This window comes from Chiloscyllium punctatum, chromosome 36, assembly GCF_047496795.1.
Source record: "Chiloscyllium punctatum isolate Juve2018m chromosome 36, sChiPun1.3, whole genome shotgun sequence".
Classification (NCBI taxonomy): Eukaryota; Metazoa; Chordata; class Chondrichthyes; order Orectolobiformes; family Hemiscylliidae; genus Chiloscyllium; species Chiloscyllium punctatum.
The window spans coordinates 16,055,153-16,083,035 of record NC_092774.1 but is presented as its reverse complement, the minus strand read 5'-3'; the positions used below and the strand labels follow the sequence as shown (position 1 = coordinate 16,083,035).

Genomic DNA, 27,883 nt, shown 5'->3' with positions numbered 1-27,883 from the left:
CGGGACGGTGAGTGTGTGACAGCAGAGTGGACGGGAAGTGTGAGAGAGAGCAGAGGGAGTGTGTGAGTGTGAGAGAGAGCAGAGGGGACGGTGAGTGTGTGATAGAGCAGAGGGAGTGTGTGAGTGTGAGAGAGAGCAGAGGGGACGGTGAGTGTGAGAGAGAGCAGAGGGGACGGTGAGTGTGGGAGAGAGCAGAGGGGACGGTGAGTGTGAGAGAGAGCAGAGGGGACGGTGAGTGTGAGAGAGAGCAGAGGGGAGGATGAGTGAGAGTGATAGCAGAGGAGATCGTGAGTGTGAGAGAGAGCAGAGGGGACGGTGAGTGTGAGAGAGCAGAGGGGACGGTGAGTGTGAGAGAGAGCAGAGGGGAGGGTGAGTGAGGGAAAGAGCAGAGGGGACGGTGAGTGTGTGAGAGAGCAGACGGGACGGTGAGTGTGTGAGAGAGCAGAGGGGAGGGTGAGTGAGGGAAAGAGCAGAGGGGACGGTGAGTGTGTGAGAGAGCAGACGGGACGGTGAGTGTGAGTGAGAGCAGAGGGGAGGGTGAGTGAGGGAAAGAGCAGAGGGGATGGTGAGTGTGAGAGAGTGCATAGGGGACGGTGAGTGTGAGTGAGAGCAGAGGGGACGGTGAGTGTGAGAGAGAGCAGAGGGGACGGTGAGTGTGGGAGAGAGCAGAGTGGACGGTGAGTGTGAGAGAGAGCAGAGGGGAGGGTGAGGGTGTGAGAGAGCAGTGGGGAGGGTGAGTGTGTGAGAGAGCAGAGGGGAGGGGGAGTGTGACAGAGAGCAGAGGGGACGGTGAGTATGAGAGAGAGCAGAGGGGACGGTGAGTGAGAGTGAGAGCAGAGGGGACGGTGAGTGTGAGGGAGAGCAGAGGGGACTGTGAGTGTGAGAGAGAGCAGGGGGGATGGTGAGTGTGAGAGAGAGCAGAGGGGACGGTGAGTTAGAGAGAGAGCAGAGGAGATGGTGAGTGTGAGAGAGAGCAGAGGGGACGGTGAGTGTGAGAGAGAGCAGAGGGGCGGTGAGTGTGAGAGAGCAGAGGGGACGGTGAGTGTGAGAGAGCAGAGGGGACGGTGAGTGTGTGAGAGAGCAGAGGGGATGGTGAGTGCAAGAGAGCAGAGGGGACGGTGAGTGTGAGAGTGAGCAGAGGGGACGGTGAGTGTGAGAGAGAGCAGAGGGGATGGTGAGTGCAAGAGAGCAGAGGGAACGGTGAGTGTGAGAGGGAGCAGAGGGGACGGTGAGTGTGAGTGAGAGCAGAGGGGACGGTGAGTGTGAGAGAGAGCAGAGGGGACGGTGAGTGTGAGAGAGAGCAGAGGGGACGGTGAGTGTGAGAGAGAGCAGAGGGGACGGTGAGTGTGAGAGAGAGCAGGGGGGACGGTGAGTGAGAGAGAGCAGAGGGGATGGTGAGTGTGAGAGAGAGCAGAGGGGACGGTGAGTGTGAGAGTGAGCAGAGGGGACGGTGAGTGAGGGAGAGCAGAGGGGACGGTGAGTGTGTGAGAGAGCAGAGGGGACGGTGAGTGTGAGAGTGAGCAGAGGGGACGGTGAGTGTGAGGGAGAGCAGAGGGGACGGTGAGTGTGTGAGAGAGCAGAGGGGACGGTGAGTGTGAGAGAGAGCAGAGGGGACGGTGAGTGTGAGAGAGAGCAGAGGGGCGGTGAGTGTGAGAGAGCAGAGGGGACGGTGAGTGTGAGAGAGCAGAGGGGACGGTGAGTGTGAGAGAGAGCAGAGGGGACGGTGAGTGTGAGAGAGAGCAGAGGGGACGGTGAGTGTGTGAGAGAGCAGAGGGGATGGTGAGTGCAAGAGAGCAGAGGGGACGGTGAGTGTGAGAGTGAGCAGAGGGGACGGTGAGTGTGAGAGAGAGCAGAGGGGACGGTGAGTGTGAGAGTGAGCAGAGGGGACGGTGAGTGTGAGAGAGAGCAGAGGGGATGGTGAGTGCAAGAGAGCAGAGGGAACGGTGAGTGTGAGAGGGAGCAGAGGGGACGGTGAGTGTGAGTGAGAGCAGAGGGGACGGTGAGTGTGAGAGAGAGCAGAGGGGACGGTGAGTGTGAGAGAGAGCAGAGGGGACGGTGAGTGTGAGAGAGAGCAGAGGGGACGGTGAGTGAGAGAGAGCAGAGGGGATGGTGAGTGTGAGAGATCAGAGGGGACGGTGAGTGTGAGAGTGAGCAGAGGGGACGGTGAGTGAGAGAGAGCAGAGGGGACGGTCAGTGTGAGAGAGCAGAGGGGAGGGTGAGTGTGAGAGAGTGCAGAGGGGACAGCGAGTGTGAGAGCAGAGGGGATGGTGAGTGTGAGAGAGCAGAGGGACGGTGAGTGTGAGAGTGAGCAGAGGGGACGGTGAGTGAGAGAGAGCAGAGGGGACGGTGAGTGTGAGAGAGCAGAGGGGACGGTGAGTGTGAGAGAGAGCAGAGGGGACGGTGAGTGTGAGAGAGAGCAGGGGGGACGGTGAGTGTGTGAGAGAGCAGAGGGAACGGTGAGTGTGAGAGAGAGCAGAGGGGACGGTGAGTGTGAGAGAGAGCAGAGGGGAGGGTGAGTGTGAGTGAGAGCAGAGGAGATCGTGAGTGTGAGAGAGAGCAGAGGGGACGGTGAGTGTGAGAGAGAGCAGAGGGGACTGTGAGTGTGTGAGAGAGCAGAGGGGACGGTGAGTGTGTGAGAGAGCAGAGGGGACGGTGAGTGTGGGAGAGAGCAGAGGGGACGGTGAGTGTGAGAGAGAGCAGAGGGGAGGGTGAGTGTGAGAGAGAGAAGAGAGGACTGTGAGTGTGTGAGAGAGCAGAGGGGACGGTGAGTGTGAGAGAGAGCAGAGGGGAGGGTGAGTGAGGGAAAGAGCAGAGGGGACGGTGAGTGTGTGAGAGAGCAGACGGGACGGTGAGTGTGAGTGAGAGCAGAGGGGACGGTGAGTGTGGGAGAGAGCAGAGGGGACGGTGAGTGTGAGAGAGAGCAGAGGGGACGGTGAGTGAGAGAGAGAGCAGAGGGGACGGTGAGTGTGAGAGAGAGCAGAGGGGAGGGTGAGTGTGTGAGAGAGCAGAGGGGACGGTGAGTGTGAGTGAGAGCAGAGGGGACGGTGAGTGTGGGAGAGAGCAGAGGGGACGGTGAGTGTGAGAGAGAGCAGAGGGGACGGTGAGTGAGAGAGAGAGCAGAGGGGACGGTGAGTGTGAGAGAGAGCAGAGGGGAGGGTGAGTGTGTGAGAGAGCAGTGGGGAGGGTGAGTGTGTGAGAGAGCAGAGGGGAGGGTGAGTGTGAGAGAGAGCAGAGGGGACGGTGAGTATGAGAGAGAGCAGAGGGGACGGTGAGTGAGAGTGAGAGCAGAGGGGACGGTGAGTGTGAGAGAGAGCAGAGGGGACGGTGAGTGTGAGAGAGAGCAGAGGGGAGGGTGAGTGTGAGAGGGCAGACGGGACGGTGAGTGTGTGAGAGAGCAGGGGGGACGATGGGTGTGAGAGAGTGCAGAGGGAACGGTGAGTGTGAGAGAGAGCACAGGGAACGGTGAGTGAGAGTGAGAGCAGAGGGGACGGTGAGTGTGAGAGAGAGCAGAGGGAACGGTGAGTGTGAGAGAGAGCAGAAGGGACGGTGAGTGTGAGAGAGAGCAGAGGGGAGGGAGAGTGAGAGAGAGAGAGCAGATGGGACGGTGAGTGTGAGAGAGAGCAGTGGGGACGGTGAGTGTGAGAGAGAGCAGAGGGGAGGGTGAGTGTGAGAGAGAGCAGACGGGACGGTGTGAGAGAGAGCAGAGGGGACGGTGTGTGTGAGAGAGAGCAGAGGGGACGGTGAGTGTCAGAGAGCAGAGAGGACGATGAGTGTGCGAGTGAGCAGAGGGGACGGTGAGTGAGGGAGAGAGCAGGGGGGATGGTGAGTGTGAGAGAGAGCAGGGGGGATGGTGAGTGTGAGAGAGAGCAGAGGGGACGGTGAGTGTGAGAGACAGCAGAGGGGAGGGTGAGTGTGAGAGAGCAGAGGGGATGGTGAGTGTGAGAGAGCAGAGGGGACGGTCAGTGTGAGTGAGAGCAGAGGGGACGGTGAGTGTGAGAGTGAGCAGAGGGGACTGTGAGTGTGACAGAGAGCAGAGGGGACGGTGAGTGTGTGAGAGAGCAGACGGGACGGTGAGTGTGAGTGAGAGCAGAGGGGACGGTGAGTGAGGGAGAGAGCAGAAGGGGCGGTGAGTGTGAGAGAGAACAGAAGGGGCGGTGAGTGTGAGAGAGCAGAGGGGACGGTGAGTGTGAGAGAGAGCAGACGGGACGGTGAGTGTGAGAGAGCAGAGGGGACGGTGAGTGTGAGAGACAGCAGAGGGGACGGTGAGTGTGAGAGAGAGCAGAAGGGGCGGTGAGTGTGAGAGAGAGCAGAGGGGACGGTGAGTGTGAGAGAGAGCAGAGGGGACGGTGAGTGTGAGAGAGAGCAGAAGGGGCGGTGAGTGTGAGAGAGCAGAGGGGATGGTGAGTGTGAGAGAGCAGAGGGGACGGTGAGTGTGAGAGTGAGCAGAGGGGACGGTGAGTGAGAGAGAGCAGAGCGGGCGGTGAGTGTGAGAGAGAGCAGAGGGGACGGTGAGTGTGAGAGAGCAGAGGGGATGGTGAGTGTGGGAGAGCAGAGGGGACGGTGAGTGTGAGTGAGAGCAGAGGGGACGGTGAGTGTGAGAGTGAGCAGAGGGGGCGGTGAGTGTGAGAGAGTGCAGAGGGGACAGTGAGTGTGAGAGAGCAGAGGGGACGGTGAGTGTGAGAGTGAGCAGTGGGGACGGTGAGTGAGAGAGAGCAGAGGGGACGGTGAGTGTGAGAGAGTGCAGAGGGGACGGTGAGTGTGTGAGAGAGCAGAGGGAACGGTGAGTGTGAGAGAGAGCAGAGGGGACGGTGAGTGTGAGAGAGAGCAGAGGGGACGGTGAGTGTGAGAGAGAGCAGAGGGGACGGTGAGTGTGAGAGAGAGCAGAGGGGACGGTGAGTGAGAGTGAGAGCAGAGGAGATGGTGAGTGTGAGAGAGAGCAGAGGGGACGGTGAGTGTGAGAGAGAGCAGAGGGGACGGTGAGTGTGAGAGAGAGCAGAGGGGACGGTGAGTGTGAGAGAGAGCAGAGGGGACGGTGAGTGTGAGAGAGAGCAGAGGGGACGGTGAGTGTGTGAGAGAGCAGAGGGGAGGGTCGGTGTGAGAGAGAGCAGACGGGACGGTGAGTGTGTGACAGCAGAGTGGACGGGAAGTGTGAGAGAGAGCAGATGGGACGGTCGGTGTGAGAGAGAGCAGACGGGACGGTGAGTGTGTGACAGCAGAGTGGACGGGAAGTGTGAGAGAGAGCAGATGGGACGGTGAGTGTGTGATAGAGCAGAGGGAGTGGGTGAGTGTGAGAGAGAGCAGAGGGGACGGTGAGTGTGAGAGAGAGCAGAGGGGAGGGTGACTGTGAGAGAGAGCAGAGGGGACGGTGAGTATGAGAGAGAGCAGAGGGGACGGTGAGTGTGAGAGAGAGCAGAGGGGACGGTGAGTGTGTGAGAGAGCAGAGGGGAGGGTGAGTGAGGGAGAGAGCAGAGGGGACGGTGAGTGTGTGAGAGAGCAGACGGGACGGTGAGTGTGAGAGAGAGCAGAGGGGACGGTGAGTGAGGGAGAGAGCAGAGGGGACGGTCGGTGTGAGAGAGAGCAGACGGGACGGTGAGTGTGTGACAGCAGAGCGGACGGGAAGTGTGAGAGAGAGCAGATGGGACGGTCGGTGTGAGAGAGAGCAGACGGGACGGTGAGTGTGTGACAGCAGAGTGGACGGGAAGTGTGAGAGAGAGCAGATGGGACGGTGAGTGTGTGATAGAGCAGAGGGAGTGTGTGAGTGTGAGAGAGAGCAGAGGGGACGGTGAGTGTGAGAGAGAGCAGAGGGGAGGGTGAGTGTGAGAGAGAGCAGAGGGGACGGTGAGTATGAGAGAGAGCAGAGGGGACGGTGAGTGAGAATGAGAGCAGAGGGGACGGTGAGCGTGAGAGAGCAGAGGGGACGGTGAGTGTGTGAGAGAGCAGAGGGGACGGTGAGTGTGAGAGAGAGCAGAGGGGACGGTGAGTGTGAGTGAGTGCAGAGGGGACAGTGAGTGTGAGAGAGCAGAGGGGACGGTGAGTGTGAGAGTGAGCAGAGGGGACGGTGAGTGAGAGAGAGCAGAGGAGACGGTGAGTGTGAGAGAGTGCAGAGGGGACGGTGAGTGTGTGAGAGAGCAGAGGGAACGGTGAGTGTGAGAGAGAGCAGAGGGGACGGTGAGTGTGAGAGAGAGCAGAGGGGACGGTGAGTGTGAGAGAGAGCAGAGGGGACGGTGAGTGTGAGAGAGAGCAGAGGGGACGGTGAGTGAGAGTGAGAGCAGAGGAGATGGTGAGTGTGAGAGAGAGCAGAGGGGACGGTGAGTGTGAGAGAGAGCAGAGGGGACGGTGAGTGTGAGAGAGAGCAGAGGGGACGGTGAGTGTGAGAGAGAGCAGAGGGGACGGTGAGTGTGTGAGAGAGCAGAGGGGAGGGTGAGTGAGGGAGAGAGCAGAGGGGACGGTGAGTGTGTGAGAGAGCAGACGGGACGGTGAGTGTGAGAGAGAGCAGAGGGGACGGTGAGTGAGGGAGAGAGCAGAGGGGACGGTCGGTGTGAGAGAGAGCAGACGGGACGGTGAGTGTGTGACAGCAGAGTGGACGGGAAGTGTGAGAGAGAGCAGATGGGACGGTCGGTGTGAGAGAGAGCAGACGGGACGGTGAGTGTGTGACAGCAGAGTGGACGGGAAGTGTGAGAGAGAGCAGATGGGACGGTGAGTGTGTGATAGAGCAGAGGGAGTGTGTGAGTGTGAGAGAGAGCAGAGGGGACGGTGAGTGTGAGAGAGAGCAGAGGGGAGGGTGAGTGTGAGAGAGAGCAGAGGGGACGGTGAGTATGAGAGAGAGCACAGGGGACGGTGAGTGAGAGTGAGAGCAGAGGGGACGGTGAGTGTGAGAGAGCAGAGGGGACGGTGAGTGTGTGAGAGAGCAGAGGGGACGGTGAGTGTGAGAGAGAGCAGAGGGGACGGTGAGTGTGAGAGAGAGCAGAGGGGACGGTGAGTGTGAGAGAGAGCAGAGGGGACGGTGAGTGTGAGTGAGAGCAGAGGGGAGGGTGAGTGTGAGAGAGAGCAGACGGGACGGTGAGTGTGAGAGAGAGCAGAGGGGACGGTGAGTGTGAGAGAGAGCAGAGGGGACGGTGAGTGTGTGAGAGCAGAGGGGACGGTGAGTGTGAGTGAGAGCAGAGGGGACGGTGAGTGTGAGAGAGAGCAGAGAGGACGGTGAGTGTGAGAGAGAGCGGAGGGGATGGTGAGTGTGAGAGAGCAGAGAGGACGATGAGTGTGCGAGTGAGCAGAGGGGACGGTGAGTGAGGGAGAGAGCAGGGGGGATGGTGAGTGTGAGAGAGAGCAGGGGGGACGGTGAGTGTGAGAGAGAGCAGAGGGGATGGTGAGTGTGAGAGAGCAGAGGGGACGGTGAGTGTGAGAGATAGCAGAGGGGACGGTGAGTGTGAGAGAGTGCAGGGGGGACGGTGAGTGTGAGAGAGAGCAGAGGGGATGGTCAGTGTGAGAGAGAGAAAAGGGGACGGTGAGTGTGAGAGAGAGCAGGGGGGACGGTGAGTGAGGGAGAGAGCAGGGGGATGGTGAGTGTGAGAGAGAGCAGAGGGGACGGTGAGTGTGAGAGAGAGCAGAGGGGACGGTGAGTGTGAGAGAGAGCAGAGGGGACGGTGAGTGTGAGAGAGAGCAGAGGGGACGGTGAGTGTGAGAGAGAGCAGAAGGGGCGGTGAGTGTGAGAGAGCAGAGGGGACGGTGAGTGTGAGAGAGTGCAGGGGGGACGGTGAGTGTGAGAGAGAGCAGAGGGGACGGTGAGTGTGAGAGAGAGCAGAGGGGACGGTGAGTGTGAGAGAGAGCAGAGGGGACGGTGAGTGTGAGAGAGTGCAGGGGGGACGGTGAGTGTGAGAGAGAGCAGAGGGGATGGTCAGTGTGAGAGAGAGAAAAGGGGACGGTGAGTGTGAGAGAGAGCAGGGGGATGGTGAGTGTGAGAGAGAGCAGAGGGGACGGTGAGTGTGAGAGAGAGCAGAGGGGACGGTGAGTGTGAGAGAGAGAAAAGGGGACGGTGAGTGTGAGAGAGAGCAGAGGGGAGGGTGAGTGTGAGAGAGAGCAGAGGGGACGGTGAGTGTGTGAGAGAGCAGAGGGGACGGTGATTGAGAGAGAGCAGAGGGGACGGTCAGTGTGAGTGAGAGCAGAGGGGACGGTGAGTGTGAGAGAGAGCAGAGGGGACGGTGAGTGTGAGAGAGAGCAGAGGGGACGGTCAGTGTGAGTGAGAGCAGAGGGGACGGTGAGTGTGAGAGAGAGCAGAGGGGACGGTGAGTGTGTGAGAGAGCAGAGGGGACGGTCAGTGTGAGTGAGAGCAGAGGGGACGGTGAGTGTGAGAGAGAGCAGAGGGGACGGTGAGTGTGAGAGAGAGCAGAGGGGACGGTGAGTGAGGGAGAGCAGAGGGGATGGTGAGTGTGAGAGAGAGCAGAGGGGACGGTGAGTGTGAGTGAGAGCAGAGGGGATGGTGAGTGTGAGAGAGCAGAGGGGACGGTGAGTGTGAGAGTGAGCAGAGGGGACGGTGAGTGAGAGAGAGCAGAGGGGACGGTGAGTGTGAGAGAGGGGAGAAGGGGCGGTGAGTGAGAGAGAGCAGAGGGGACGGTGAGTGTGAGAGAGGGGAGAAGGGGCGGTGAGTGTGGGAGAGCTGAGGGGACGGTGAGTGTGAGAGTGAGCAGAGGGGACGGTGAGTGTGAGAGAGCAGAGGAGATGGTGAGTGTGGGAGAGCAGAGGGGACGGTGAGTGTGAGAGAGAGCAGAAGGGACGGTCAGTGTGAGTGAGCAGAGGGAACGGTGAGTGTGAGAGAGAGCAGAGGGGACGGTGAGTGTGAGAGAGAGCAGAAGGGACGGTGAGTGTGAGAGTGAGCAGAGGGGAGGGTGAGTGTGAGAGAGTGCAGGGGGGACGGTGAGTGTGAGAGGGAGCAGAGAGGACGGTGAGTGTGAGTGAGAGCAGAGGGGACGGTGAGTGAGGGAGAGAGCAGAGGGGACGGTGAGTGTGTGACAGCAGAGTGGACGGGAAGTGTGAGAGAGAGCAGAGAGGACGGTGAGTGTGAGAGAGAGCAGAGGGGACGGTGAGTGTGAGAGAGAGCAGTGGGGACGGTGAGTGTGAGAGTGAGCAGAGGGGATGGTGAGTGTGAGAGAGAGCAGAGGGGACGGTGAGTGTGAGAGAGAGCAGAGGGGATGGTGAGTGTGAGAGAGAGCAGAGGGGACGGTGAGTGTGAGAGAGAGCAGATGGGACGGTGAGTGTGAGAGAGAGCAGAGGGGACGGTGAGTGTGAGAGTGAGCAGAGGGGACGGTGAGTGTGAGAGTGAGCAGAGGGGACGGTGAGTGAGAGAGAGCAGAGGGGACGGTGAGTGTGAGAGAGCAGAGGGGATGGTGAGTGTGAGAGAGAGAAAAGGGGACGGTGAGTGTGAGAGAGAGCAGAGGGGACGGTGAGTGTGAGAGAGAGCAGAGGGGGCAGTGAGTGTGAGAGAGAGCAGAGGGGACGGTGAGTGTGAGAGAGAGCAGAGGGGACGGTGAGTGTGAGAGAGAGCAGAGGGGACGGTGAGTGTGGGAGAGAGCAGAGGGGATGGTGAGTGTGAGAGAGAGCAGAGGGGACGGTGAGTGTAAGAGAGAGCAGAGGGGACGGTGAGTGTGAGAGAGAGCAGAGGGGATGGTGAGTGTGAGAGAGAGCAGAGGGGACGGTGAGTGTGAGAGAGAGCAGAGGGGGCAGTGAGTGTGAAAGAGAGCAGGGGGGACAGTGAGTGAGGGAGAGAGCAGGGGGATGGTGAGTGTGAGAGAGAGCAGAGGGGACGGTGAGTGTAAGAGAGAGCAGACGGGACGGTGAGTGTCAGAGTGAGCAGAGGGGACGGTGAGTGAGGGAGAGAGAAAAGGGGACGGTGAGAGTGAGAGAGAGCAGAGGGGTCGGTGAGTGTGAGAGAGAGAAAAGGGGACGGTGAGAGTGAGAGAGAGCAGAGGGGACGGTGAGTGTGGGAGAGAGCAGAGGGGACGGTGAGTGTGAGAGAGAGCAGAGGGGACGGTGAGTGTGTGAGAGAGCAGAGGGGAGGGTGAGTGTGTGAGAGAGCAGGGGGATGGTGAGTGTGAGAGAGAGCAGAGGGGACGGTGAGTGAGAGTGAGAGCAGAGGGGACGGTGAGTGAGAGAGAGAGAGCAGAGGGGACGGTGAGTGTGTGAGAGAGAGCAGAGGGGACGGTGAGTGTGAGAGAGAGCAGACGGGAGGGTGAGTGAGGGAAAGAGCAGAGGGGACGGTGAGTGTGTGAGAGAGCAGACGGGACGGTGAGTGTGAGTGAGAGCAGAGGGGACGGTGAGTGTGGGAGAGAGCAGAGGGGACGGTGAGTGTGGGAGAGAGCAGAGGGGACGGTGAGTGTGAGAGAGAGCAGGGGGGACGGTGAGTGTGTGAGAGAGCAGAGGGGACGGTGAGTGTGAGAGAGAGCAGAGGGGACGGTGAGTGAGAGAGAGGAGAGGGGACGGTGAGTGTGAGAGAGAGCAGAGGGGACGGTGAGTGTGTGAGCGAGCAGACGGGACGGTGAGTGTGAGTGAGAGCAGAGGGGACGGTGAGTGTGGGAGAGAGCAGAGGGGACGGTGAGTGTGAGAGAGAGCAGAGGGGACGGTCGGTGTGAGAGAGAGCAGAGGGGACGGTGAGTGTGAGAGAGAGCAGAGGGGACGGTGAGTGTGAGAGAGAGCAGAGGGGACGGTGAGTGTGGAAGAGAGCAGAGGGGACGGTCGGTGAGAGAGAGAGCAGACGGGACGGTGAGTGTGTGATAGAGCAGATGGAGTGTGTGAATGTGAGAGAGAGCAGAGGGGACGGTGAGTGTGGAAGAGAGCAGAGGGGACGGTGAGTGTGAGAGAGAGCAGAGGGGACGGTCGGTGTGAGAGAGAGCAGACGGGACGGTGAGTGTGTGACAGCAGAGTGGACGGGAAGTGTGAGAGAGAGCAGATGGGACGGTGAGTGTGTGATAGAGCAGAGGGAGTGTGTGAGTGTGAGAGAGAGCAGAGGGGACGGTGAGTATGAGAGAGAGCAGAGGGGACGGTGAGTGAGAGTGAGAGCAGAGGGGACGGTGAGTGTGTGAGAGAGCAGAGGGGACGGTGAGTGTGAGAGAGAGCAGAGGGGACGGTGAGTGTGAGAGAGCGCAGAGGGGACGGTGAGTGTGAGAGAGAGCAGAGGGGACGGTGAGTGTGAGAGAGAGCAGAGGGGAGGGTGAGTGTGAGAGAGAGCAGACGGGATGGTGAGTGTGTGAGAGAGCAGGGGGGACGATGGGTGTGAGAGAGAGCAGAGGGAACGGTGAGTGTGAGAGAGAGCAGTGGGGACGGTGAGTGTGAGAGAGAGCAGAGGGGACGGTGAGTGTGAGAGAGCGCAGAGGGGACGGTGAGTGTGAGAGAGAGCAGAGGGAACGGTGAGTGAGAGTGAGAGCAGAGGGGACGGTGAGTGAGAGAGAGAGAGCAGAGGGGACGGTCGGTGTGAGAGAGAGCAGTGGGGACGGTGAGTGTGAGAGAGAGCAGAGGGAACGGTGAGTGTGAGAGAGAGCAGAGGGAACGGTGAGTGAGAGTGAGAGCAGAGGGGACGGTGAGTGTGAGAGAGAGCAGTGGGGACGGTGAGTGTGAGAGAGAGCAGAGCGGACGGTGAGTGTGAGAGAGAGCAGTGGGGATGGTGAGTGTGAGAGAGAGCGGAGGGGACGGTGAGTGTGAGAGAGAGAAAAGGGTTCGGTGAGTGTGAGAGAGAGCAGAGGGGATAGTGAGTGTGCGATTGAGCAGAGGGGACGGTGAGTGATGGAGAGAGCAGGGGGGATGGTGAGTGTGAGAGAGTGCAGGGGGGACGGTGAGTGTGAGAGAGAGCAGAAGGGGCGGTGAGTGTGAGAGAGCAGAGGGGATGGTGAGTGTGAGAGAGTGCAGGGGGGACGGTGAGTGTGAGAGAGAGCAGAGGGGATGGTGAGTGTGAGAGAGAGAAAAGGGGACGGTGAGTGTGAGAGAGAGCAGAGGGGACGGTGAGTGAGGGAGAGAGCAGAGGGGACGGTGAGTGAGGGAGAGAGCAGAGGGGACGGTGAGTGTGAGAGAGAGCAGAGGGGACGGTGAGTGTGAGAGAGAGCAGAGGGGAGGGTGAGTGAGGGAGAGAGAAAAGTGGACGGTGAGTGTGAGAGAGAGCAGAGGGGACGGTGAGTGAGAGAGAGAGCAGAGGTGACGGTGAGTGTGTGAGAGAGCAGAGGGGACGGTGAGTGTGTGAGAGAGCAGAGGGGACGGTGAGTGTGTGAGAGAGCAGACGGGACGGTGAGTGTGAGTGAGAGCAGAGGGGACGGTGAGTGTGGGAGAGAGCAGAGGGGATGGTGAGTGTGAGAGAGAGCAGAGGGGACGGTGAGTGTGAGAGAGAGCAGAGGGGACGGTGAGTGTGGAAGAGAGCAGAGGGGACGGTGAGTGTGAGAGAGAGCAGAGGGGACGGTGAGTGTGAGAGAGAGCAGAGGGGACGGTGAGTGTGAGAGAGAGCAGAGGGGACGGTCGGTGTGAGAGAGAGCAGACGGGACGGTGAGTGTAGGACAGCAGAGTGGACGGGAAGTGTGAGAGAGAGCAGATGGGACGGTCGGTGTGAGAGAGAGCAGACGGGACGGTGAGTGTGTGACAGCAGAGTGGACGGGAAGTGTGAGAGAGAGCAGATGGGACGGTCGGTGTGAGAGAGAGCAGAGGGGACGGTGAGTGTGAGAGAGAGCAGAGGGGACGGTGAGTGTGAGAGTGAGCAGAGGGGACGGTGAGTGTGAGAGAGAGCAGAGGGGAGGGTGAGTGAGACTGAGAGAGCAGAGGGGACGGTGAGTGTGAGAGAGTGCAGGGGGGACGGTGAGTGTGAGAGAGAGCAGATGGGACGGTGAGTGTGAGAGAGAGCAGAGGGGACGGTGAGTGTGAGAGAGAGCAGAGGGGACGGTGAGTGTGAGAGAGTGCAGGGGGGACGGTGAGTGTGAGAGAGAGCAGAGGGGAGGGTGAGTGTGAGAGAGAGCAGAGGGGACGGTGAGTGTGTGAGAGAGCAGAGGGGACGGTGAGTGAGAGTGAGAGCAGAGGGGACGGTGAGTGTGAGAGTGAGCAGAGGGGACGGTGAGTGTGAGAGAGAGCAGAGGGGAGGGTGAGTGAGACTGAGAGAGCAGAGGGGACGGTGAGTGTGAGAGAGTGCAGGGGGGACGGTGAGTGTGAGAGTGAGCAGAGGGGACGGTGAGTGAGAGAGAGAGCAGAGGGGACGGTGAGTGTTAGAGAGAGCAGAGGGGACGGTGAGTGTGAGAGAGAGCAGAGGGGACGGTGAGTGTGAGAGAGAGCAGAGGGGAGGGTGAGTGTGAGAGAGAGCAGAGGGGACGGTGAGTGTGAGAGAGCAGAGGGGACGGTGAGTGTGAGAGAGCAGAGGGGACGGTCAGTGTGAGAGAGAGCAGAGGGGACGGTCGGTGTGAGAGAGAGCAGACGGGACGGTGAGTGTGAGAGATAGCAGAGGGGACGGTGAGTGTGAGAGAGAGAAAACGGGACGCTGAGTGTGAGAGAGAGCAGAGGGGACGGTGAGTGTGGAAGAGAGCAGAGTGGACGGTGAGTGTGAGAGAGAGCAGAGGGGACGGTCGGTGTGAGAGAGAGCAGAGGGGACGGTGAGTGTGTGACAGCAGAGTGGACGGGAAGTGTGAGAGAGAGCAGATGGGATGGTCGGTGTGAGAGAGAGCAGACGGGACGGTGAGTGTGTGACAGCAGAGTGGACGGGAAGTGTGAGAGAGAGCAGATGGGACGGTGAGTGTGTGAGAGAGCAGAGGGGACGGTGAGTGAGAGTGAGAGCAGAGGGGACGGTGAGTGTGAGAGAGAGCAGATGGGACGGTGAGTGTGTGAGAGAGCAGAGGGGACGGTGAGTGTGAGTGAGAGCAGAGGGGACGGTGAGTGTGAGTGAGAGCAGAGAGGAGGGTGAGTGTGAGAGAGAGAAAAGGGGACGGTGAGTGTGAGAGAGAGCAGAGGGGATGGTGAGTGTGAGTGAGAGCAGAGAGGACGGTGAGTGTGAGAGAGAGAAAAGGGGACAGTGAGTGTGAGAGAGAGCAGGGGGGACAGTGAGTGTGAGAGAGAGCAGAGGGGACGGTGAGTGTGAGAGAGAGCAGAGGGGACGGTGAGTGTGAGAGAGAGCAGAGAGGACGGTGAGTGTGAGAGAGAGAAAAGGGGACGGTGAGTGTGAGAGAGAGCAGAGGGGATGGTGAGTGTGAGAGAGAGCAGAGAGGACGGTGAGTGTGTGAGAGAGCAGATGGGACGGTGAGTGAGAGTGAGAGCAGAGGGGACGGTGAGTGTGAGAGAGAGCAGATGGGACGGTGAGTGTGTGAGAGAGCAGAGGGGACAGTAAGTGTGAGAGTGAGCAGAGGGGACGGTGAGTATGAGTGAGAGCAGAGGAGAGGGTGAGTGTGGGAGAGAGCAGAGGGGACGGTGAGTGAGAGAGAGCAGAGGGGACGGTGAGTGTGAGAGAGAGCAAAGGGGACTGTGAGTGTGTGAGAGAGCAGAGGGGAGGGTGAGTGTGAGAGAGAGCAGAGGGGACGGTGAGTGTGTGAGAGAGCATGGGGGACGGTGTGTGTGAACGAGAGCAGAGGGGACGGTGAGTGTGAGAGAGAGCAGAGGGGACGGTGAGTATGAGAGAGCAGAGGGGACGGTGAGTGTGAGAGAGAGCAGAGGGGACGGTGAGTGTGAGAGAGAGCAGAGGGGACAGTGAGTGTGAGTGAGAGCAGAGGGGAGGGTGAGTGTGAGAGAGAGCAGAGGGGACTGTGAGTGTGAGAGAGAGCAGAGGGGACGGTGAGTGTGAGAGAGAGCAGAGGGGACGGTGAGTGTGAGAGAGAGCAGAGGGGACGGTGAGTATGAGAGAGCAGAGGGGACGGTGAGTGTGTGAGAGATCAGGGGGAACGGTGAGTGTGTGAGAGAGCAGGGGGGACGGTGTGTGTGAACGAGAGCAGAGGGGACGGTGAGTGTGAGAGAGAGCAGAGGGGACGGTGAGTGTGAGCGAGAGCAGAGGGGACTGTGAGTGTGAGAGAGAGCAGAGGTGAGATTGGGAGTGATGAGGGTGACCCGAGATTGGGAGGTGGGGATTGTGGATGTGAGGGTGTGAACATTGAGGAGATATCGGCGTTGGGGTTGCTGCTCCTACCAGCCCACGATCAGGAGGGGGGACTCACCGTCGCCATGGCGATCAGCTTTTTCATCTCGTCCACTTGGCTCCTGAGTGCTGCCGTCTCCCTGTTTGGGGTGAGGGAGGGGACAGAAACTCGTTAAAATGCCCTTCCTGTTTATTTTCCTTTCCCACTGCACGGTGGGGATCTGGGCTGGGGTTTGGCCAGCTCCAATGGTGCTGTGGGGGGAACACGCAAACTCCACACGGACAGTCGCCCCACCCCTCCCCACCCCGAGGATGGGATCGAACCCGGGTCCCTGGCACCGTGAGGCAGTGGTGCTGAGCACTGAGCCGCTGTACCACCTCTTGGTGTTTGAGATGGGATGCCTTCAGTCTCAGTGTGGTGTGGGTGGGCATTGGACGGAAGTGAAACCCATCCCTTGGGAGATTTAAGACACCTGCACCTACGCCACCCCCCACCCCCTCTGCAAGGGAGTGTGCGTGTATGTGTGTGTGTGTGGGGTACCCCCTGGTTGTGGGGGCTCACTGTCTCAAGGGTAAGGGGCCTGTCTTCCATCAGACCATTTTGAATGATTGCTGATTTCCCCCCAGGGGGGCGTTGTCCACGCTCCACCGTCGAGGACTTTGAAGGCTGGGATCAGCAGATCTTCAGCCTCTCGGGTCATCGAGGAATCTGGTGAGAGGGTGGGAAACTGGAGCCGAGAGCCCCACGAACAGCCAGGATTGTACTGAGAGAGACAGGACAGGCCCGATGGCCCGAATGGTTACGTTCTGCTGCTCCTCGTGTTCGTATACGTGGGTGCGCATGCCGCAGATTTCTGCGCAGCTATAACCTCCCCGACGAGGGAGGACAGTCCACAGACACCCATTGATAAAGGTTGGCCAACATTACATCGCCCAACCAACATCGCCAATCCCCAGGCCCCTTGCGGTTCTCCATCTCTGAGGGAATATGGATGAAAGCAAGAGCAGGGAGAGGATTAAATTGGAGGAATGTTCACACAAGCGACAGCAGTAAACCACAGGAACCATACACTGGAGAGAGGAGACGGACCTGGTGCAGAAGGTTTTCACTTGACCCTCGATGGAGCTAAAACGCCGGAATGCCAATTTTCAGATGGTTCCAACAATCCCCACGACGGGAAAACAAAAGGGTGCCGACTGTTGGAAACATCCACTCTGATTGGCCGAGCTCTTTGGATGAACAACTTCCTTTTGTTTGCAGAGGACGGGTTCCTCCAAGTGGACACGTCACTTACAGCAAGGTGAAAACTCATGGGAAACGTGTTGCTCATATCACGCGATATCGAGGTAACGGGCTACACGGAAATTGGGGTGGCGCGGTGGCTCAGTGGCTAGGAGTGCTGCTTCACAGCACCAGGGACCAAACTTCGATTCCAGCCTCCGGCCACTCTCTGTGTGGAGTCTGCAAATTTTCTCCAAGTGTTTGTGTGGGTTTCCTCCGGGTGCTCCGGTTTCCACCCACTGTCCAAATATGTGTAGGTTAGGGTGGATTGGCCATACTAAATTACCCATAGTGCCCAGGGATGTAAAGGTTAGGGTGGTTTGGCCATGTAAAATTACCCATAGTGCCCTGGGATGTGGTTAGGGTGGATTGGCCGTGCTAAATTACCCATAGTGCCCAGGGATGTGTAGGTTAGGGTGGATTGGCCGTGCTAAATTACCCATAGTGCCCAGGGATGTGCAGGTTAGGGTGGATTGGCCATACTACATTACACATAATGCCCAGGAATGTAAAGGTTAGGGTGGTTTGGCCATGTAAAATTACCCATAGTGCCCTGGCATATGGTTAGGGTGGATTGGCCGTGCTAAATTACCCCAAAGTGCCCAGGGATGTGTAGGTTAGGGTGGATTGGCCATGCTAAATTACCCATAGTGCCCAGGGATGTGTAGGTTAGGGTGGATTGGCCATGCTAAATTACCCATAGTGCACAGGGATGTGCAGGTTAGGGTGGATTGGCCGTGCTAAATTACCCATAGTGCCCAGGGATGTGTAGGTAAGGGTGGATTGGCCATGCTAAATTACCCCAAAGTGCCCAGGGATGTGCAGGTTAGGGTGGATTGGCCATGCTAGATTACCCATAGTGCCCAGGGATGTGTAGATTAGGGTGGATTGGCCATGCTAAATTACCCATAGTGCCCAGGGATGTGTAAGTTAGGGTGGTTTGGCCATATTAAATTACCCATAGTGCCCTGGGATGTGGTGAAAGTGGTTTGGCCGAGCTAAATTACCCATAGTGCCCAGGGATGTGTAGGTAAGGGTGGATTGGCCATGCTAAATTACCCCAAAGTGCCCAGGGATGTGCAGGTTAGGTTGGATTGGCCATGCTAAATTACCCACAGTGCCCAGGGATGTGCAGGTTAGGTTGGATTGGCCATGCTAAATTACCCATAGTGCCCAGGGATGTACAGGTTAGGTTGGATTGGCCATGCTAAATTACCCACAGTGCCCAGGGATGTGTAGGTCAGGGTGGATTGGCCATGCTAAATTACCCATAGTGCCCAGGGATGTGTAGGATAGGGTGGATTGGCCGTGCTAAATTACCCATAGTGCCCAGGGATGTGCAGGTTAGGGTGGATTGGCCGTGCTAGATTACCCATAGTGCCCAGGGATGTGTAGGTTAGGTGCGTTAGTCAGGGCTGAATATAGAGTAAGAGGGTTGGGGGAATGGGTCTGGGTGGGTTACTCTTCGGAGGGTTGGTGCGGACCTGTTGGGCCGAAGGGCCTGTTTCCACATGGCGGGGATTCTGCGATTCACTGAGTGTGAGGGTGCGTTAAATCTGGACGATGGAGACACTCCCACTTACTTCTCCTGCAGTCTGATCCTGCACTGCGCCTCCTGCAGGGCAGCCTCCATTTTGGAAATCTTGTGCTTGTGGAATGAAAGGAGCAGCTCTGCCTGCTTCCTCTGGAACCTGGTCACCTGGGAAGGAGCAGGCAGACAGGTCAGGGAGCAGATCCAGGTTCAGACATACAGCACCATCCCACCCCCACCCCCCCCCCCCCCCCCGGGGGCAGGGCGGGGGGGGGGGGATGGATAATCCAGCGTCCCCGGTTTCAGGACGGAGTGGGGGGGGTGTCGCCCATAGATACGGTGGGGGTCACCAGCTCCGAGATTGTAACAGTGCGAACAGCAGCCCCCCCCAAAGACGGCAACCTTTAAATCACCGCAACAGATTAGACAGTGGTTGCTACCGAACACAGTGACCCTCCAGGTCCGAATCCGAGCCTGAGAAATCTAACGACAAGGGACGTGTTTTGGAAAGTGGATTAAACAGCCACCGCACGCAGGAAAGGTAAAAAAGACACATATTAGGGACAACTTTTTCATGCAGAAGGTGGTACGTGTATGGAATGAGCTGCCAGAGGAAGTGGTGGAGGCTGGTACAATGACAGCATTGAAAAGGTGGACGGGGACATGGATAAGAAGGGCTTGGAGGGATGTGGACCAATTGCTGGCAAGTGGGACGAGACGAGGTGAGGGATATCTGGGTCGGCAGGGATGAATTGGACCACCAACTCACGACTGAATTTAAAAGTGAAAAATATATTTTCAAAAGTAACTGTGACCACAATGAATTTCATATTCGCAACAGAACCTTTAATGGCACAACACCTCACAAGTCCTTGGGGGGGGTTGTACTCACAGAGAGTGAGACTGACCCTGTGTGATTCTGTGTGGATGTGTAATCACAGGGAGTGAGACTGACCCTGTGTGATTCTGTGTGGACGTGTAATCACAGAGTGTGAGACTGACCCTGTGTGATTCTGTGTGGATGTGTAATCACAGAGTGTGAGACTGACCCTGTGTGATTCTGTGTGGATGTGTAATCACAGGGACTCAGACTGACCCTGTGTGATTCTGTGTGGATGTGTAATCACAGGGAGTCAGACTGACCCTGTGTGATTCTGTGTGGACGTGTAATCACAGGGAGTGAGACTGACCCTGTGTGATTCTGTGTGGACGTGTAATCACAGGGAGTGAGACTGACCCTGTGTGATTCTGTGTGGACGTGTAATCACAGAGAGTGAGACTGACCCTGTGTGATTCTGTGTGGATGTGTAATCACAGGGAGTGAGACTGACCCTGTGTGATTCTGTGTGGATGTGTAATCACAGAGTGTGAGACTGACCCTGTGTGATTCTGTGTGGATGTGTAATCACAGGGAGTCAGACTGACCCTGTGTGATTCTGTGTGGATGTGTAATCACAGGGTGTGAGACTGACCATGTGTGATTCTGTGTGGACGTGTAATCACAGGGAGTGAGACTGACCCTGTGTGATTCTGTGTGGATGTGTAATCACAGGGAGTGAGACTGACCCTGTGTGATTCTGTGTGGATGTGTAATCACAGAGAGTGAGACTGACCCTGTGTGATTCTGTGTGGATGTGTATTCACAGGGAGTGAGACTGACCCTGTGTAATTCTGTGTGGATGTGTAATCACAGAGAGTGAGACGGACCCTGTGTGATTCTGTGTGGATGTGTAATCACAGAGAGTGAGACTGACCCTGTGTGATTCTGTGTGGATGTGTAATCACAGAGAGTGAGACTGACCCTGTGTGATTCTGTGTGGATGTGTAATCACAGAGAGTGAGACGGACCCTGTGTGATTGTGTGGATGTGTAATCACAGGGACTCAGACTGACCCTGTGTGATTCTGTGTGGATGTGTAATCACAGGGAGTGAGACTGACCCTGTGTGATTCTGTGTGGATGTGTAATCACAGGGAGTGAGACTGACCCTGTGTGATTCTGTGTGGATGTGTAATCACAGGGAGTGAGACTGACCCTGTGTGATTCTGTGTGGATGTGTAATCACAGAGTGTGAGACTGACCCTGTGTGATTCTGTGTGGACGTGTAATCACAGAGAGTGAGACTGACCCTGTGTGATTCTGTGTGGATGTGTAATCACAGGGAGTGAGACTGACCCTGTGTGATTCTGTGTGGATGTGTAATCACAGAGTGTGAGACTGACCCTGTGTGATTCTGTGTGGATGTGTAATCACAGGGAGTCAGACTGACCCTGTGTGATTCTGTGTGGATGTGTAATCACAGGGAGTCAGACTGACCCTGTGTGATTCTGTGTGGATGTGTAATCACAGGGAGTGAGACTGACCCTGTGTGATTCTGTGTGGATGTGTAATCACAGAGAGTGAGACTGACCCTGTGTGATTCTGTGTGAATGTGTATTCACAGGGAGTGAGACTGACCCTGTGTGATTCTGTGTGGATGTGTAATCACAGAGAGTGAGACGGACCCTGTGTGATTCTGTGTGGATGTGTAATCACAGAGAGTGAGACTGACCCTGTGTGATTCTGTGTGGATGTGTAATCACAGAGAGTGAGACTGACCCTGTGTGATTCTGTGTGGATGTGTAATCACAGAGAGTGAGACGGACCCTGTGTGATTGTGTGTGGATGTGTAATCACAGGGACTCAGAGTGACCCTGTGTGATTCTGTGTGGATGTGTAATCACAGGGAGTGAGACTGACCCTGTGTGATTCTGTGTGGACGTGTAATCACAGGGAGTGAGACTGACCCTGTGTGATTCTGTGTGGATGTGTAATCACAGGGAGTGAGACTGACCCTGTGTGATTCTGTGTGGATGTGTAATTACAGGGAGTGAGACTGACCCTGTGTGATTCTGTGTGGATGTGTAATCACAGGGAGTGAGACTGACCCTGTGTGATTCTGTGTGGATGTGTAATCACAGGGAGTGAGACGGACCCTGTGTGATTCTGTGTGGATGTGTAATCACAGAGAGTCAGACTGACCCTGTGTGATTCTGTGTGGATGTGTAATCACAGGGACTCAGACTGACCCTGTGTGATTCTGTGTGGATGTGTAATCACAGGGAGTCAGACTGACCCTGTGTGATTCTGTGTGGATGTGTAATCACAGGGAGTGAGACTGACCCTGTGTGATTCTGTGTGGATGTGTAATCACAGAGAGTGAGACTGACCCTGTGTGATTCTGTGTGGATGTGTAATCACAGGGAGTGAGACTGACCCTGTGTGATTCTGTGTGGATGTGTAATCACAGGGAGTCAGACTGACCCTGTGTGATTCTGTGTGGATGTGTAATCACAGGGAGTGAGACTGACCCTGTGTGATTCTGTGTGGATGTGTAATCACAGAGAGTGAGACTGACCCTGTGTGATTCTGTGTGAATGTGTATTCACAGAGAGTGAGACGGACCCTGTGTGATTCTATGTGGATGTGTAATCACAGGGAGTGAGACTGACCCTGTGTGATTCTGTGTGGGTGTGTAATCACAGAGAGTGAGACTGACCCTGTTTGATTCTGTGTGGATGTGTAATCACAGGGAGTCAGACTGACCCTGTGTGATTCTGTGTGGATGTGTAATCACAGGGAGTCAGACTGACCTGTGCGATGTGCTCCAGGTATTTCCGGCAGATCTCTGATGGCTTTTTGAAGTACATTTTCTCATGATCTGCAATCTGAAAGGAAGAGAGGATAAACCCTCTGTCCGTGGTTTCCCCAGTCCTTACTGCCTCCTTGTCTCGTGAATGAACTCCTGTCTTGCGTCGGCTGTGGCTGGAGCTGTCCACTATTCTGGAGATACCATAATGCCCCCATGTGGGCATGGGTCATGGACTTATTGAGATATACAGCCCGGAAATAGACCGTTCGGTCCAACTTGTCCGTGCTGACCAGATATCCCCAATCTCATCTCGTCCCATTTGCCAACATTTGGCCCCTATCCCTCCAAACCCTTCCTTTTCATGTCCCCATCCAGATGCCTTTCAAATGCTGTACTTGTACCAGCCTTTACCACTTCCTCTGGCAACTGATTCCATCCACGCACCACCCTCTGTGTGAATTATTTACTCCTTCGGCCCCTTTTAAACCTTTCCCCTCTCACCCTAAACCTATGCCTCTCTAGTTTTGAACTCCCCCACTCCAGGGAAAAGACCTTGTCTATTTATCCTAAACATGTCCCCTCATGATTTTATAAGCCTCAAAAAGGTCACCTCCGATGCTCCAGGGAAAACAGCCCCAGCCTGTTCAGCCTCTCCCTGTAGCTCAAACCCTCCGACCCCAGCAACATTCTTGTAAATCTTTTCTGCGCTCTATCAAGTTTCACAACATCTTTCCTGTATGTTTGAACAAATAACTGAAGTTGGTTATCCAGGTGGTCAGTCGCTGGTAAATGGTTCTCCTAAGTCTGGAAAAGACTTTGTGGTCAAGCAGACGACAGATACTGAGTGGTCACTGAGACCTTGTGGGGAGACGGTCAGTTTGTTAGGAGTGGTCAGAGTCTGAGTTAGGTTTTGGTCTATATTTTGTGTGGAGAACCAGTTTGGCCGTTGTTGCTAGAGCACAAGGGTTTGAAAGCTTCCTGTTTCTTTACTCAGAGAATAGTCAGGGCATGGAACGCACTGCCTGCAGCAACTTTAAGGGCATTTAAATGGTCATTGGATAGGCATATGGACAAGATTGGGATAGTGTAGGTTAGATGGGCTTCAGATTGGTTCCACAGGTCGGCACAACATCGAGGGCAGAATGGCCTGTACTGCGCTGGAATGTTCTAACAAAAATCCAACAACATTATATTCAAGATTAATAATCAAATATGGGCTTGCAATCGAGAATCTCCTAATCACTCCCACACATGCTGCACGTGCTTGTTCCCCCATTTCACCAAGTTGACATCAAGCCGCCCCAGTCCTCTATTCCACCACCACCCCCCCCGCCATTCCCCGAAAATCCTGAGCAGGAACGGTAACAGAAATCAGTCGGTCAAATCTTACGTTGTCAGTCAGTGCCAAGTGTTTGCAGGCGATTCCACAGACGCTGCATTTATCTGTTCAAAAGAAAAGAGAAAGGGATGTAGAGACAGACGCACGTGACGCCATGTTGTAATTTTACCAACCTCCCCCACTTTCTCTGGCAGCTCGTTCCATACACGCACCACCCTCTGCGTGGAAAAGTTGCCCCTCTGCCCCCTTTTAAATTTAAACCCTTCTGCTTTAAACCTATGCCATCCAGTTTTGGACTTGTTTCACTTCAGATTTATGGGCGGCATGGTGGCTCAGTGATTAGCACTGCTGCTTCACAGCACCAGGGACCCAGGTTTGATTCCACCCTTGGCTGACCGTCTGTATGGAGCTTACACGTCCTCTCACCATGACCGTGTGGGTCTGCTCTGGGTGCCTCGGTTTCCCCCCGCAGTCCAAAGATGTGTAGGTTAGGGTGATTTGTCCATGCTAAATTACCCATAGTGCCCAGGGATGTGCAGGTTAGGGTGGATCAGCCGTGCTAAATTACCCATAGTGCCCAGGGATGTGCAGGTCAGGGTGGATTGGCCATGCTAAATTTCCCATAGTGCCCAGGGATGTGCAGGTTAGGGTGGATTGGCCGTGCTAAATTACCCATAATGCCCAGGGATGTGCAGGTTAGGGTGGATCGGCCATGCTAAATTACCCATCGTGTAGGTTATTAGTCAGGGGTAGACTTAGGGGGATGGGTCTGGGTGGGTTACGGTGTCGGCTTGCTGAGCCGAAGGGCCTGTTTCCACACCGAACGCAATCTAATTCTCAAACAAAAATTCTAAATTACCGCTTGTTTACCATCGATCAGTTATCGGTTAAATGGCAGTCTGGCGTGTGTTGCCGGAGAGCCGGGAATTGTTTGGATAACCCCCACTCTCGACTTACCGCTTGTTAATGATCAATTATCCAAACAGGATACTCCCCGCCCCCATCTTGCTCGGATAATCGAGGTTCTACTGTGGGTTAATCTTCGGAGGGTCAGTGTGGACTTGCTGGGCAAAGTGGCCTGTTCCCACAGTCCCTGAAATCTGATCGTTTGACCTATCGAGTTGCAACTGGAACGCAACACCTGGCTCTGGCCTTTAAACTCAGACGAGGTTAGGGTCTAGGCGATCCCCTGAATGTATTCTGAGGGGGTTTTGGTCTCAGCCATAATAACAATCATCGGTCGACCAAGTGCAGGAGAAGCTCGGGTTGCCCCGCGCCCTCCGGTTCGACCAGGTGGGCACCGTAGCTGGTCACGCACGCTCCCAGGCAGCGCCCTCACCTTGTTCGATGCATTTGTGACAGACTATGTGCTTGCAGTTGGAGATGCTGAAGCGGACGTTACTGGCCGGTTTCTGATAGCATTTATTGCAGTGGAGCCAGTCCATCCTTCGGGAGGGGCCGGACTGAAAGGGATAAAAGGCCATGAGTGAAGCGCAGAGAACCAACCGACAAAGTGCAGAGAGAGAGAGAGAGAAACGGGCTCTCCCCGTCAGAAATTTCCACTTCCGTTCGATCCCCCCAGTCTGCCCCCCCCCACCACCGTTTCCTTTCGCCCCCTTCTCCCCCCTCCCCCGGATCAGTGATTTTGACTCTACCCTGTTCCTCCTCACAACCTCTCCTTCACTCCCAACCTTTTACCCCACTCCCCTCCAGCGTCCAGTGTCAGCAAGGCTGTGTGAAAGGGACATCTGGCCTGACATGGTCATTGGATAAGGGTATGGATGAGAATGGAATAGTGTGGGTTAGATGGGCTTCAGATTGGTTCCACAGGGTCGGTACAACATCGAGGGCCGAAGGGCCTGTACTGCGCTGGAATGTTCTATGGTGAGTTTATTAGAATTCTTTGACGAGGTAATTATCTATCCTGCTCAAGGGGGAAGAGAGCGAATGTGAAATATTTGGATTTTCGGATGGCATTCGGTCAGGTTGCTTCATAACAGCGCACGGTTTTGGAGTCGGTAACACCAGCACCGATAGAGGATTGGCTAACTAATGAACGACAGAGAGTCGGGATAAGGGAGGCAGTTTCAGGACGGCAATCTGTCAACAGTGGAGTGCCGCAGGGGTCAGTGCTGGGGCCACAATTATTGACAACATAGATCAACGACTTGGATGAGGGAAGTGAACGCCCGATAGCCACGGTTAAGAGAAAATGACACAGGGCTTTCAGAGGGACATCGACGGACAAAGCAAGTAGGCAAACAACTGGTAGGTCGAACATAATATGGGAAAATATAACGAAGAATATATGAGGAGCTGAATATCATGTAAATGTAGAAAGACGGCAGAAAGCAAAGGATCTTGGAGTTCTCGTCCAAAAATATCTTTCAAGTTCGGCAGCTTAATAGGGAAGGCAAATGCAGTGTTGGCCCTAATATCAAAGGAAATGGAAGATAAAACGAGGGAGGATTTGCTAAAACTATACAGGGCGCTGTCTGACTGCAGCTAGAATACTGTGGGGCCCCTTATCGAAGGAAAGAGACCCAGACATTGGAGGCAGTCCAGAGAAGGTTCACACGCCCTATCCCAGGGACGGAGGGACTGTCTCATCAGGAGAGGTTGAGTCAGTCGGGCTTGTACTCACTGGAGTTTAGATGAATGAGAGGTGACCTTATTGAAACAGACAAGACTCGTAGAAGGGGGGGGCTTGACGGGGAAATGTGGAGAGGTTGTTTCCCGCCTTGTGTGGGAGAGTCTAGGACCAGAGGGGAGCGTCATTTTCATTGAAGACAGAGACGGGGAGGAATTTCTTCTCACTCCAGAGGGGTGAATCTGAAGAATACTTGACCGCTGTCGGGGCTGGGGCATTGAGGATATTTCTGGCGGAGAGAGAGAAAGAGAGAGATTTTTAATCAGGAAGGGAATCGAGCGTTACGGGGAAAGGCAGGAGAGTAGAGTGCAGGATTATGAGATGAGCCACAATCTCAATGAATGTTGGAGCAGACTGCAGGGGCAGAATGGCCATCTCCTGCTCCCACATCCATGGGCTTTATCCGCCTACATTCCTTCACATCCCCCTTCTCTCTCGCTCCCACCTTCTTCACTCCCCCAATTTGGATTCCTCCTATCCTTCCCTCCCTCAGCTTCCCAGTCAGTTCCCCATCTGCCAGCTTCCCATTCCCAGACACACTTTCCCCCTCAATCCCCTCTCCCTCATTCCCCCTCAATCCCCTCTCCCTCGTTCCCCCTCAATCTCTTCTCCCATCATCCCACTCAAACCCCTCTCCCTCACTCCCCTCTCCCTCATTCCCCCTCACTCCCCTCTCCCACCCTTCACACTCAATCCCCTCTCCCTCACTCCCCCTCAATCCCCTCTCCCTCACTCCCCCCATTCCCCTCTCCCTCACTCCCCCTCAATCTCCTCTCCCTCACTCCCCCTCAATCCTCTCTCCGTCACTCCCCCTCAATCCTCTCTCCCTCACTCCCCCCAATCCCCTCTCCCTCACTCCCCCTCAATCTCCTGTCCCTCACTCCCCCTCAATCCTCTCTCCGTCACTCCCCCTCAATCCTCTCTCCCTCACTCCCCCCAATCCCCTCTCCCTCACTCCCCCTCAATCTCCTCTCCCTCACTCCCCCTCAATCCTCTCTCCGTCACTCCCCCTCAATCCTCTCTCCCTCACTCCCCCCAATCCCCTCTCCCTCACTCCCCCTCAATCTCCTCTCCCTCACTCCCCCTCAATCCCCTCTCCCTCACTCCCCCTCAATCTCCTCTCCCTCATTCCCCCCTCAATCCACTCTCCCACATTCCCCCTCAATCCTCTCTCCCTCACTCCCCCTCAATCTCCTCTCCCTCATTCCCCCTTCAATCACCTCTCCCTCACTACTCTCAATTCCCTCTCCCTCAGTCCCCCTCAATCCCATCTCCCTTATTCCCCCCTCCCTCACTCCCCCTCAATCAGCTCTCACTCGTTCCCTCAGTCCCTACTCCCCCTCGACCCACTCTCTCTCACCCACAATCCCCTCGCCCTCATTCCCCTTGTCCTCAGTCCCCCTCCATCCCCTCTCCCTCATTCCCCCCTCCATCCCCTCTCCCTCATTCCCCCCACAATTCCCTCTCCCTCACGCCCCCTCAATTCCCTCTCCCTCAATCCCCTCTCCCTCACTCCCATCTCCCTCATTCCCCCTCAATCCCCTCTCCCTCACTCCCTTCTCCCTCATTCCCTCAATCCCCTCTCCCTCACTCCCTTCTCCCTCATTCCCTCAATCCCCTCTCCCTCACTCCCATCTCCCTCATTCCCCCTCAATCCCCTCTCCCTCACTCCCTTCTCCCTCATTCCCTCAAATCCCTCTCCCTCACTCCCTTCTCCCTCAATCCCCTCTCCCTCACTCCCATCTCCCTCATTCCCCCTCAATACCCTCTCCCTCACTCCCCTCTCCCTCATTCCCATTCACTCCCCTCTCCCTCACTCCGCTCTCCCTCACTCCCCTCCCCCTCAATCCCCTCACCCTGACTCCCCCATCCCCTCTCCCTCACTCCCCCTCCATCCCCACTCCCTCATTCCCCCCTCAATCCCCTCTCCGTCATTCCCCTCGCCCTCTGTCCCTCAATCACCACTCCCTTATTCCCCCCATCCCCTCTCCCTCACTCCCCCTCAATCACCTCTCCCTCACTCCCCTCTCCATCATTCCCCCTCAATCCCCTCTCCCTCACTCCCCTCTCCGTCATTCCCCCTCAATCCCCTCTCCCTCATTCCCCCTCAATCCCCTCTCCCTCACTCCCCTCTCCGTCATTCCCCCTCAATCCCCTCTCCCTCATTCCCCCTCAATCCCCTCTCCCTCGTTCCCACTCAATCTCTTCTCCCATCATCCCACTCAAACCCCTCTCCCACACCCCCCTCTCCCTCATTCCCCCTCAATCACCTCTCCCTCACTCCCCTCTCCCTCATTCCCCCTCAATCACCTCTCCCTCACTCCTCTCTCCCTCATTCCCCCTCAATCTCCTCTCCCTCATTCCCCCTGAATCCCCTCTCCCT

The 27,883-nt window shown here is 56.5% G+C and overlaps 1 protein-coding gene across 1 annotated transcript in view; it reads right to left on the bottom strand.

Moving 5' to 3' along the window:
- The window catches only part of LOC140460016 (E3 ubiquitin-protein ligase RNF212B-like), an 830,347-nt gene extending 806,052 nt beyond the window's left edge, over window positions 1-24,295 (bottom strand). Inside the window, exons 1-5 of the mRNA XM_072554422.1 lie at window positions 24,190-24,295; window positions 22,902-22,954; window positions 21,513-21,587; window positions 17,933-18,048; window positions 15,147-15,207 (exon numbers count right to left, since the gene is read on the bottom strand). Coding sequence (XP_072410523.1) covers window positions 15,147-15,207; window positions 17,933-18,048; window positions 21,513-21,587; window positions 22,902-22,954; window positions 24,190-24,295 — 411 coding nt within the window. The remainder of the gene's footprint in view (window positions 1-15,146; window positions 15,208-17,932; window positions 18,049-21,512; window positions 21,588-22,901; window positions 22,955-24,189) is intronic.
- Between the last annotated feature and the right edge of the window lie 3,588 nt (window positions 24,296-27,883).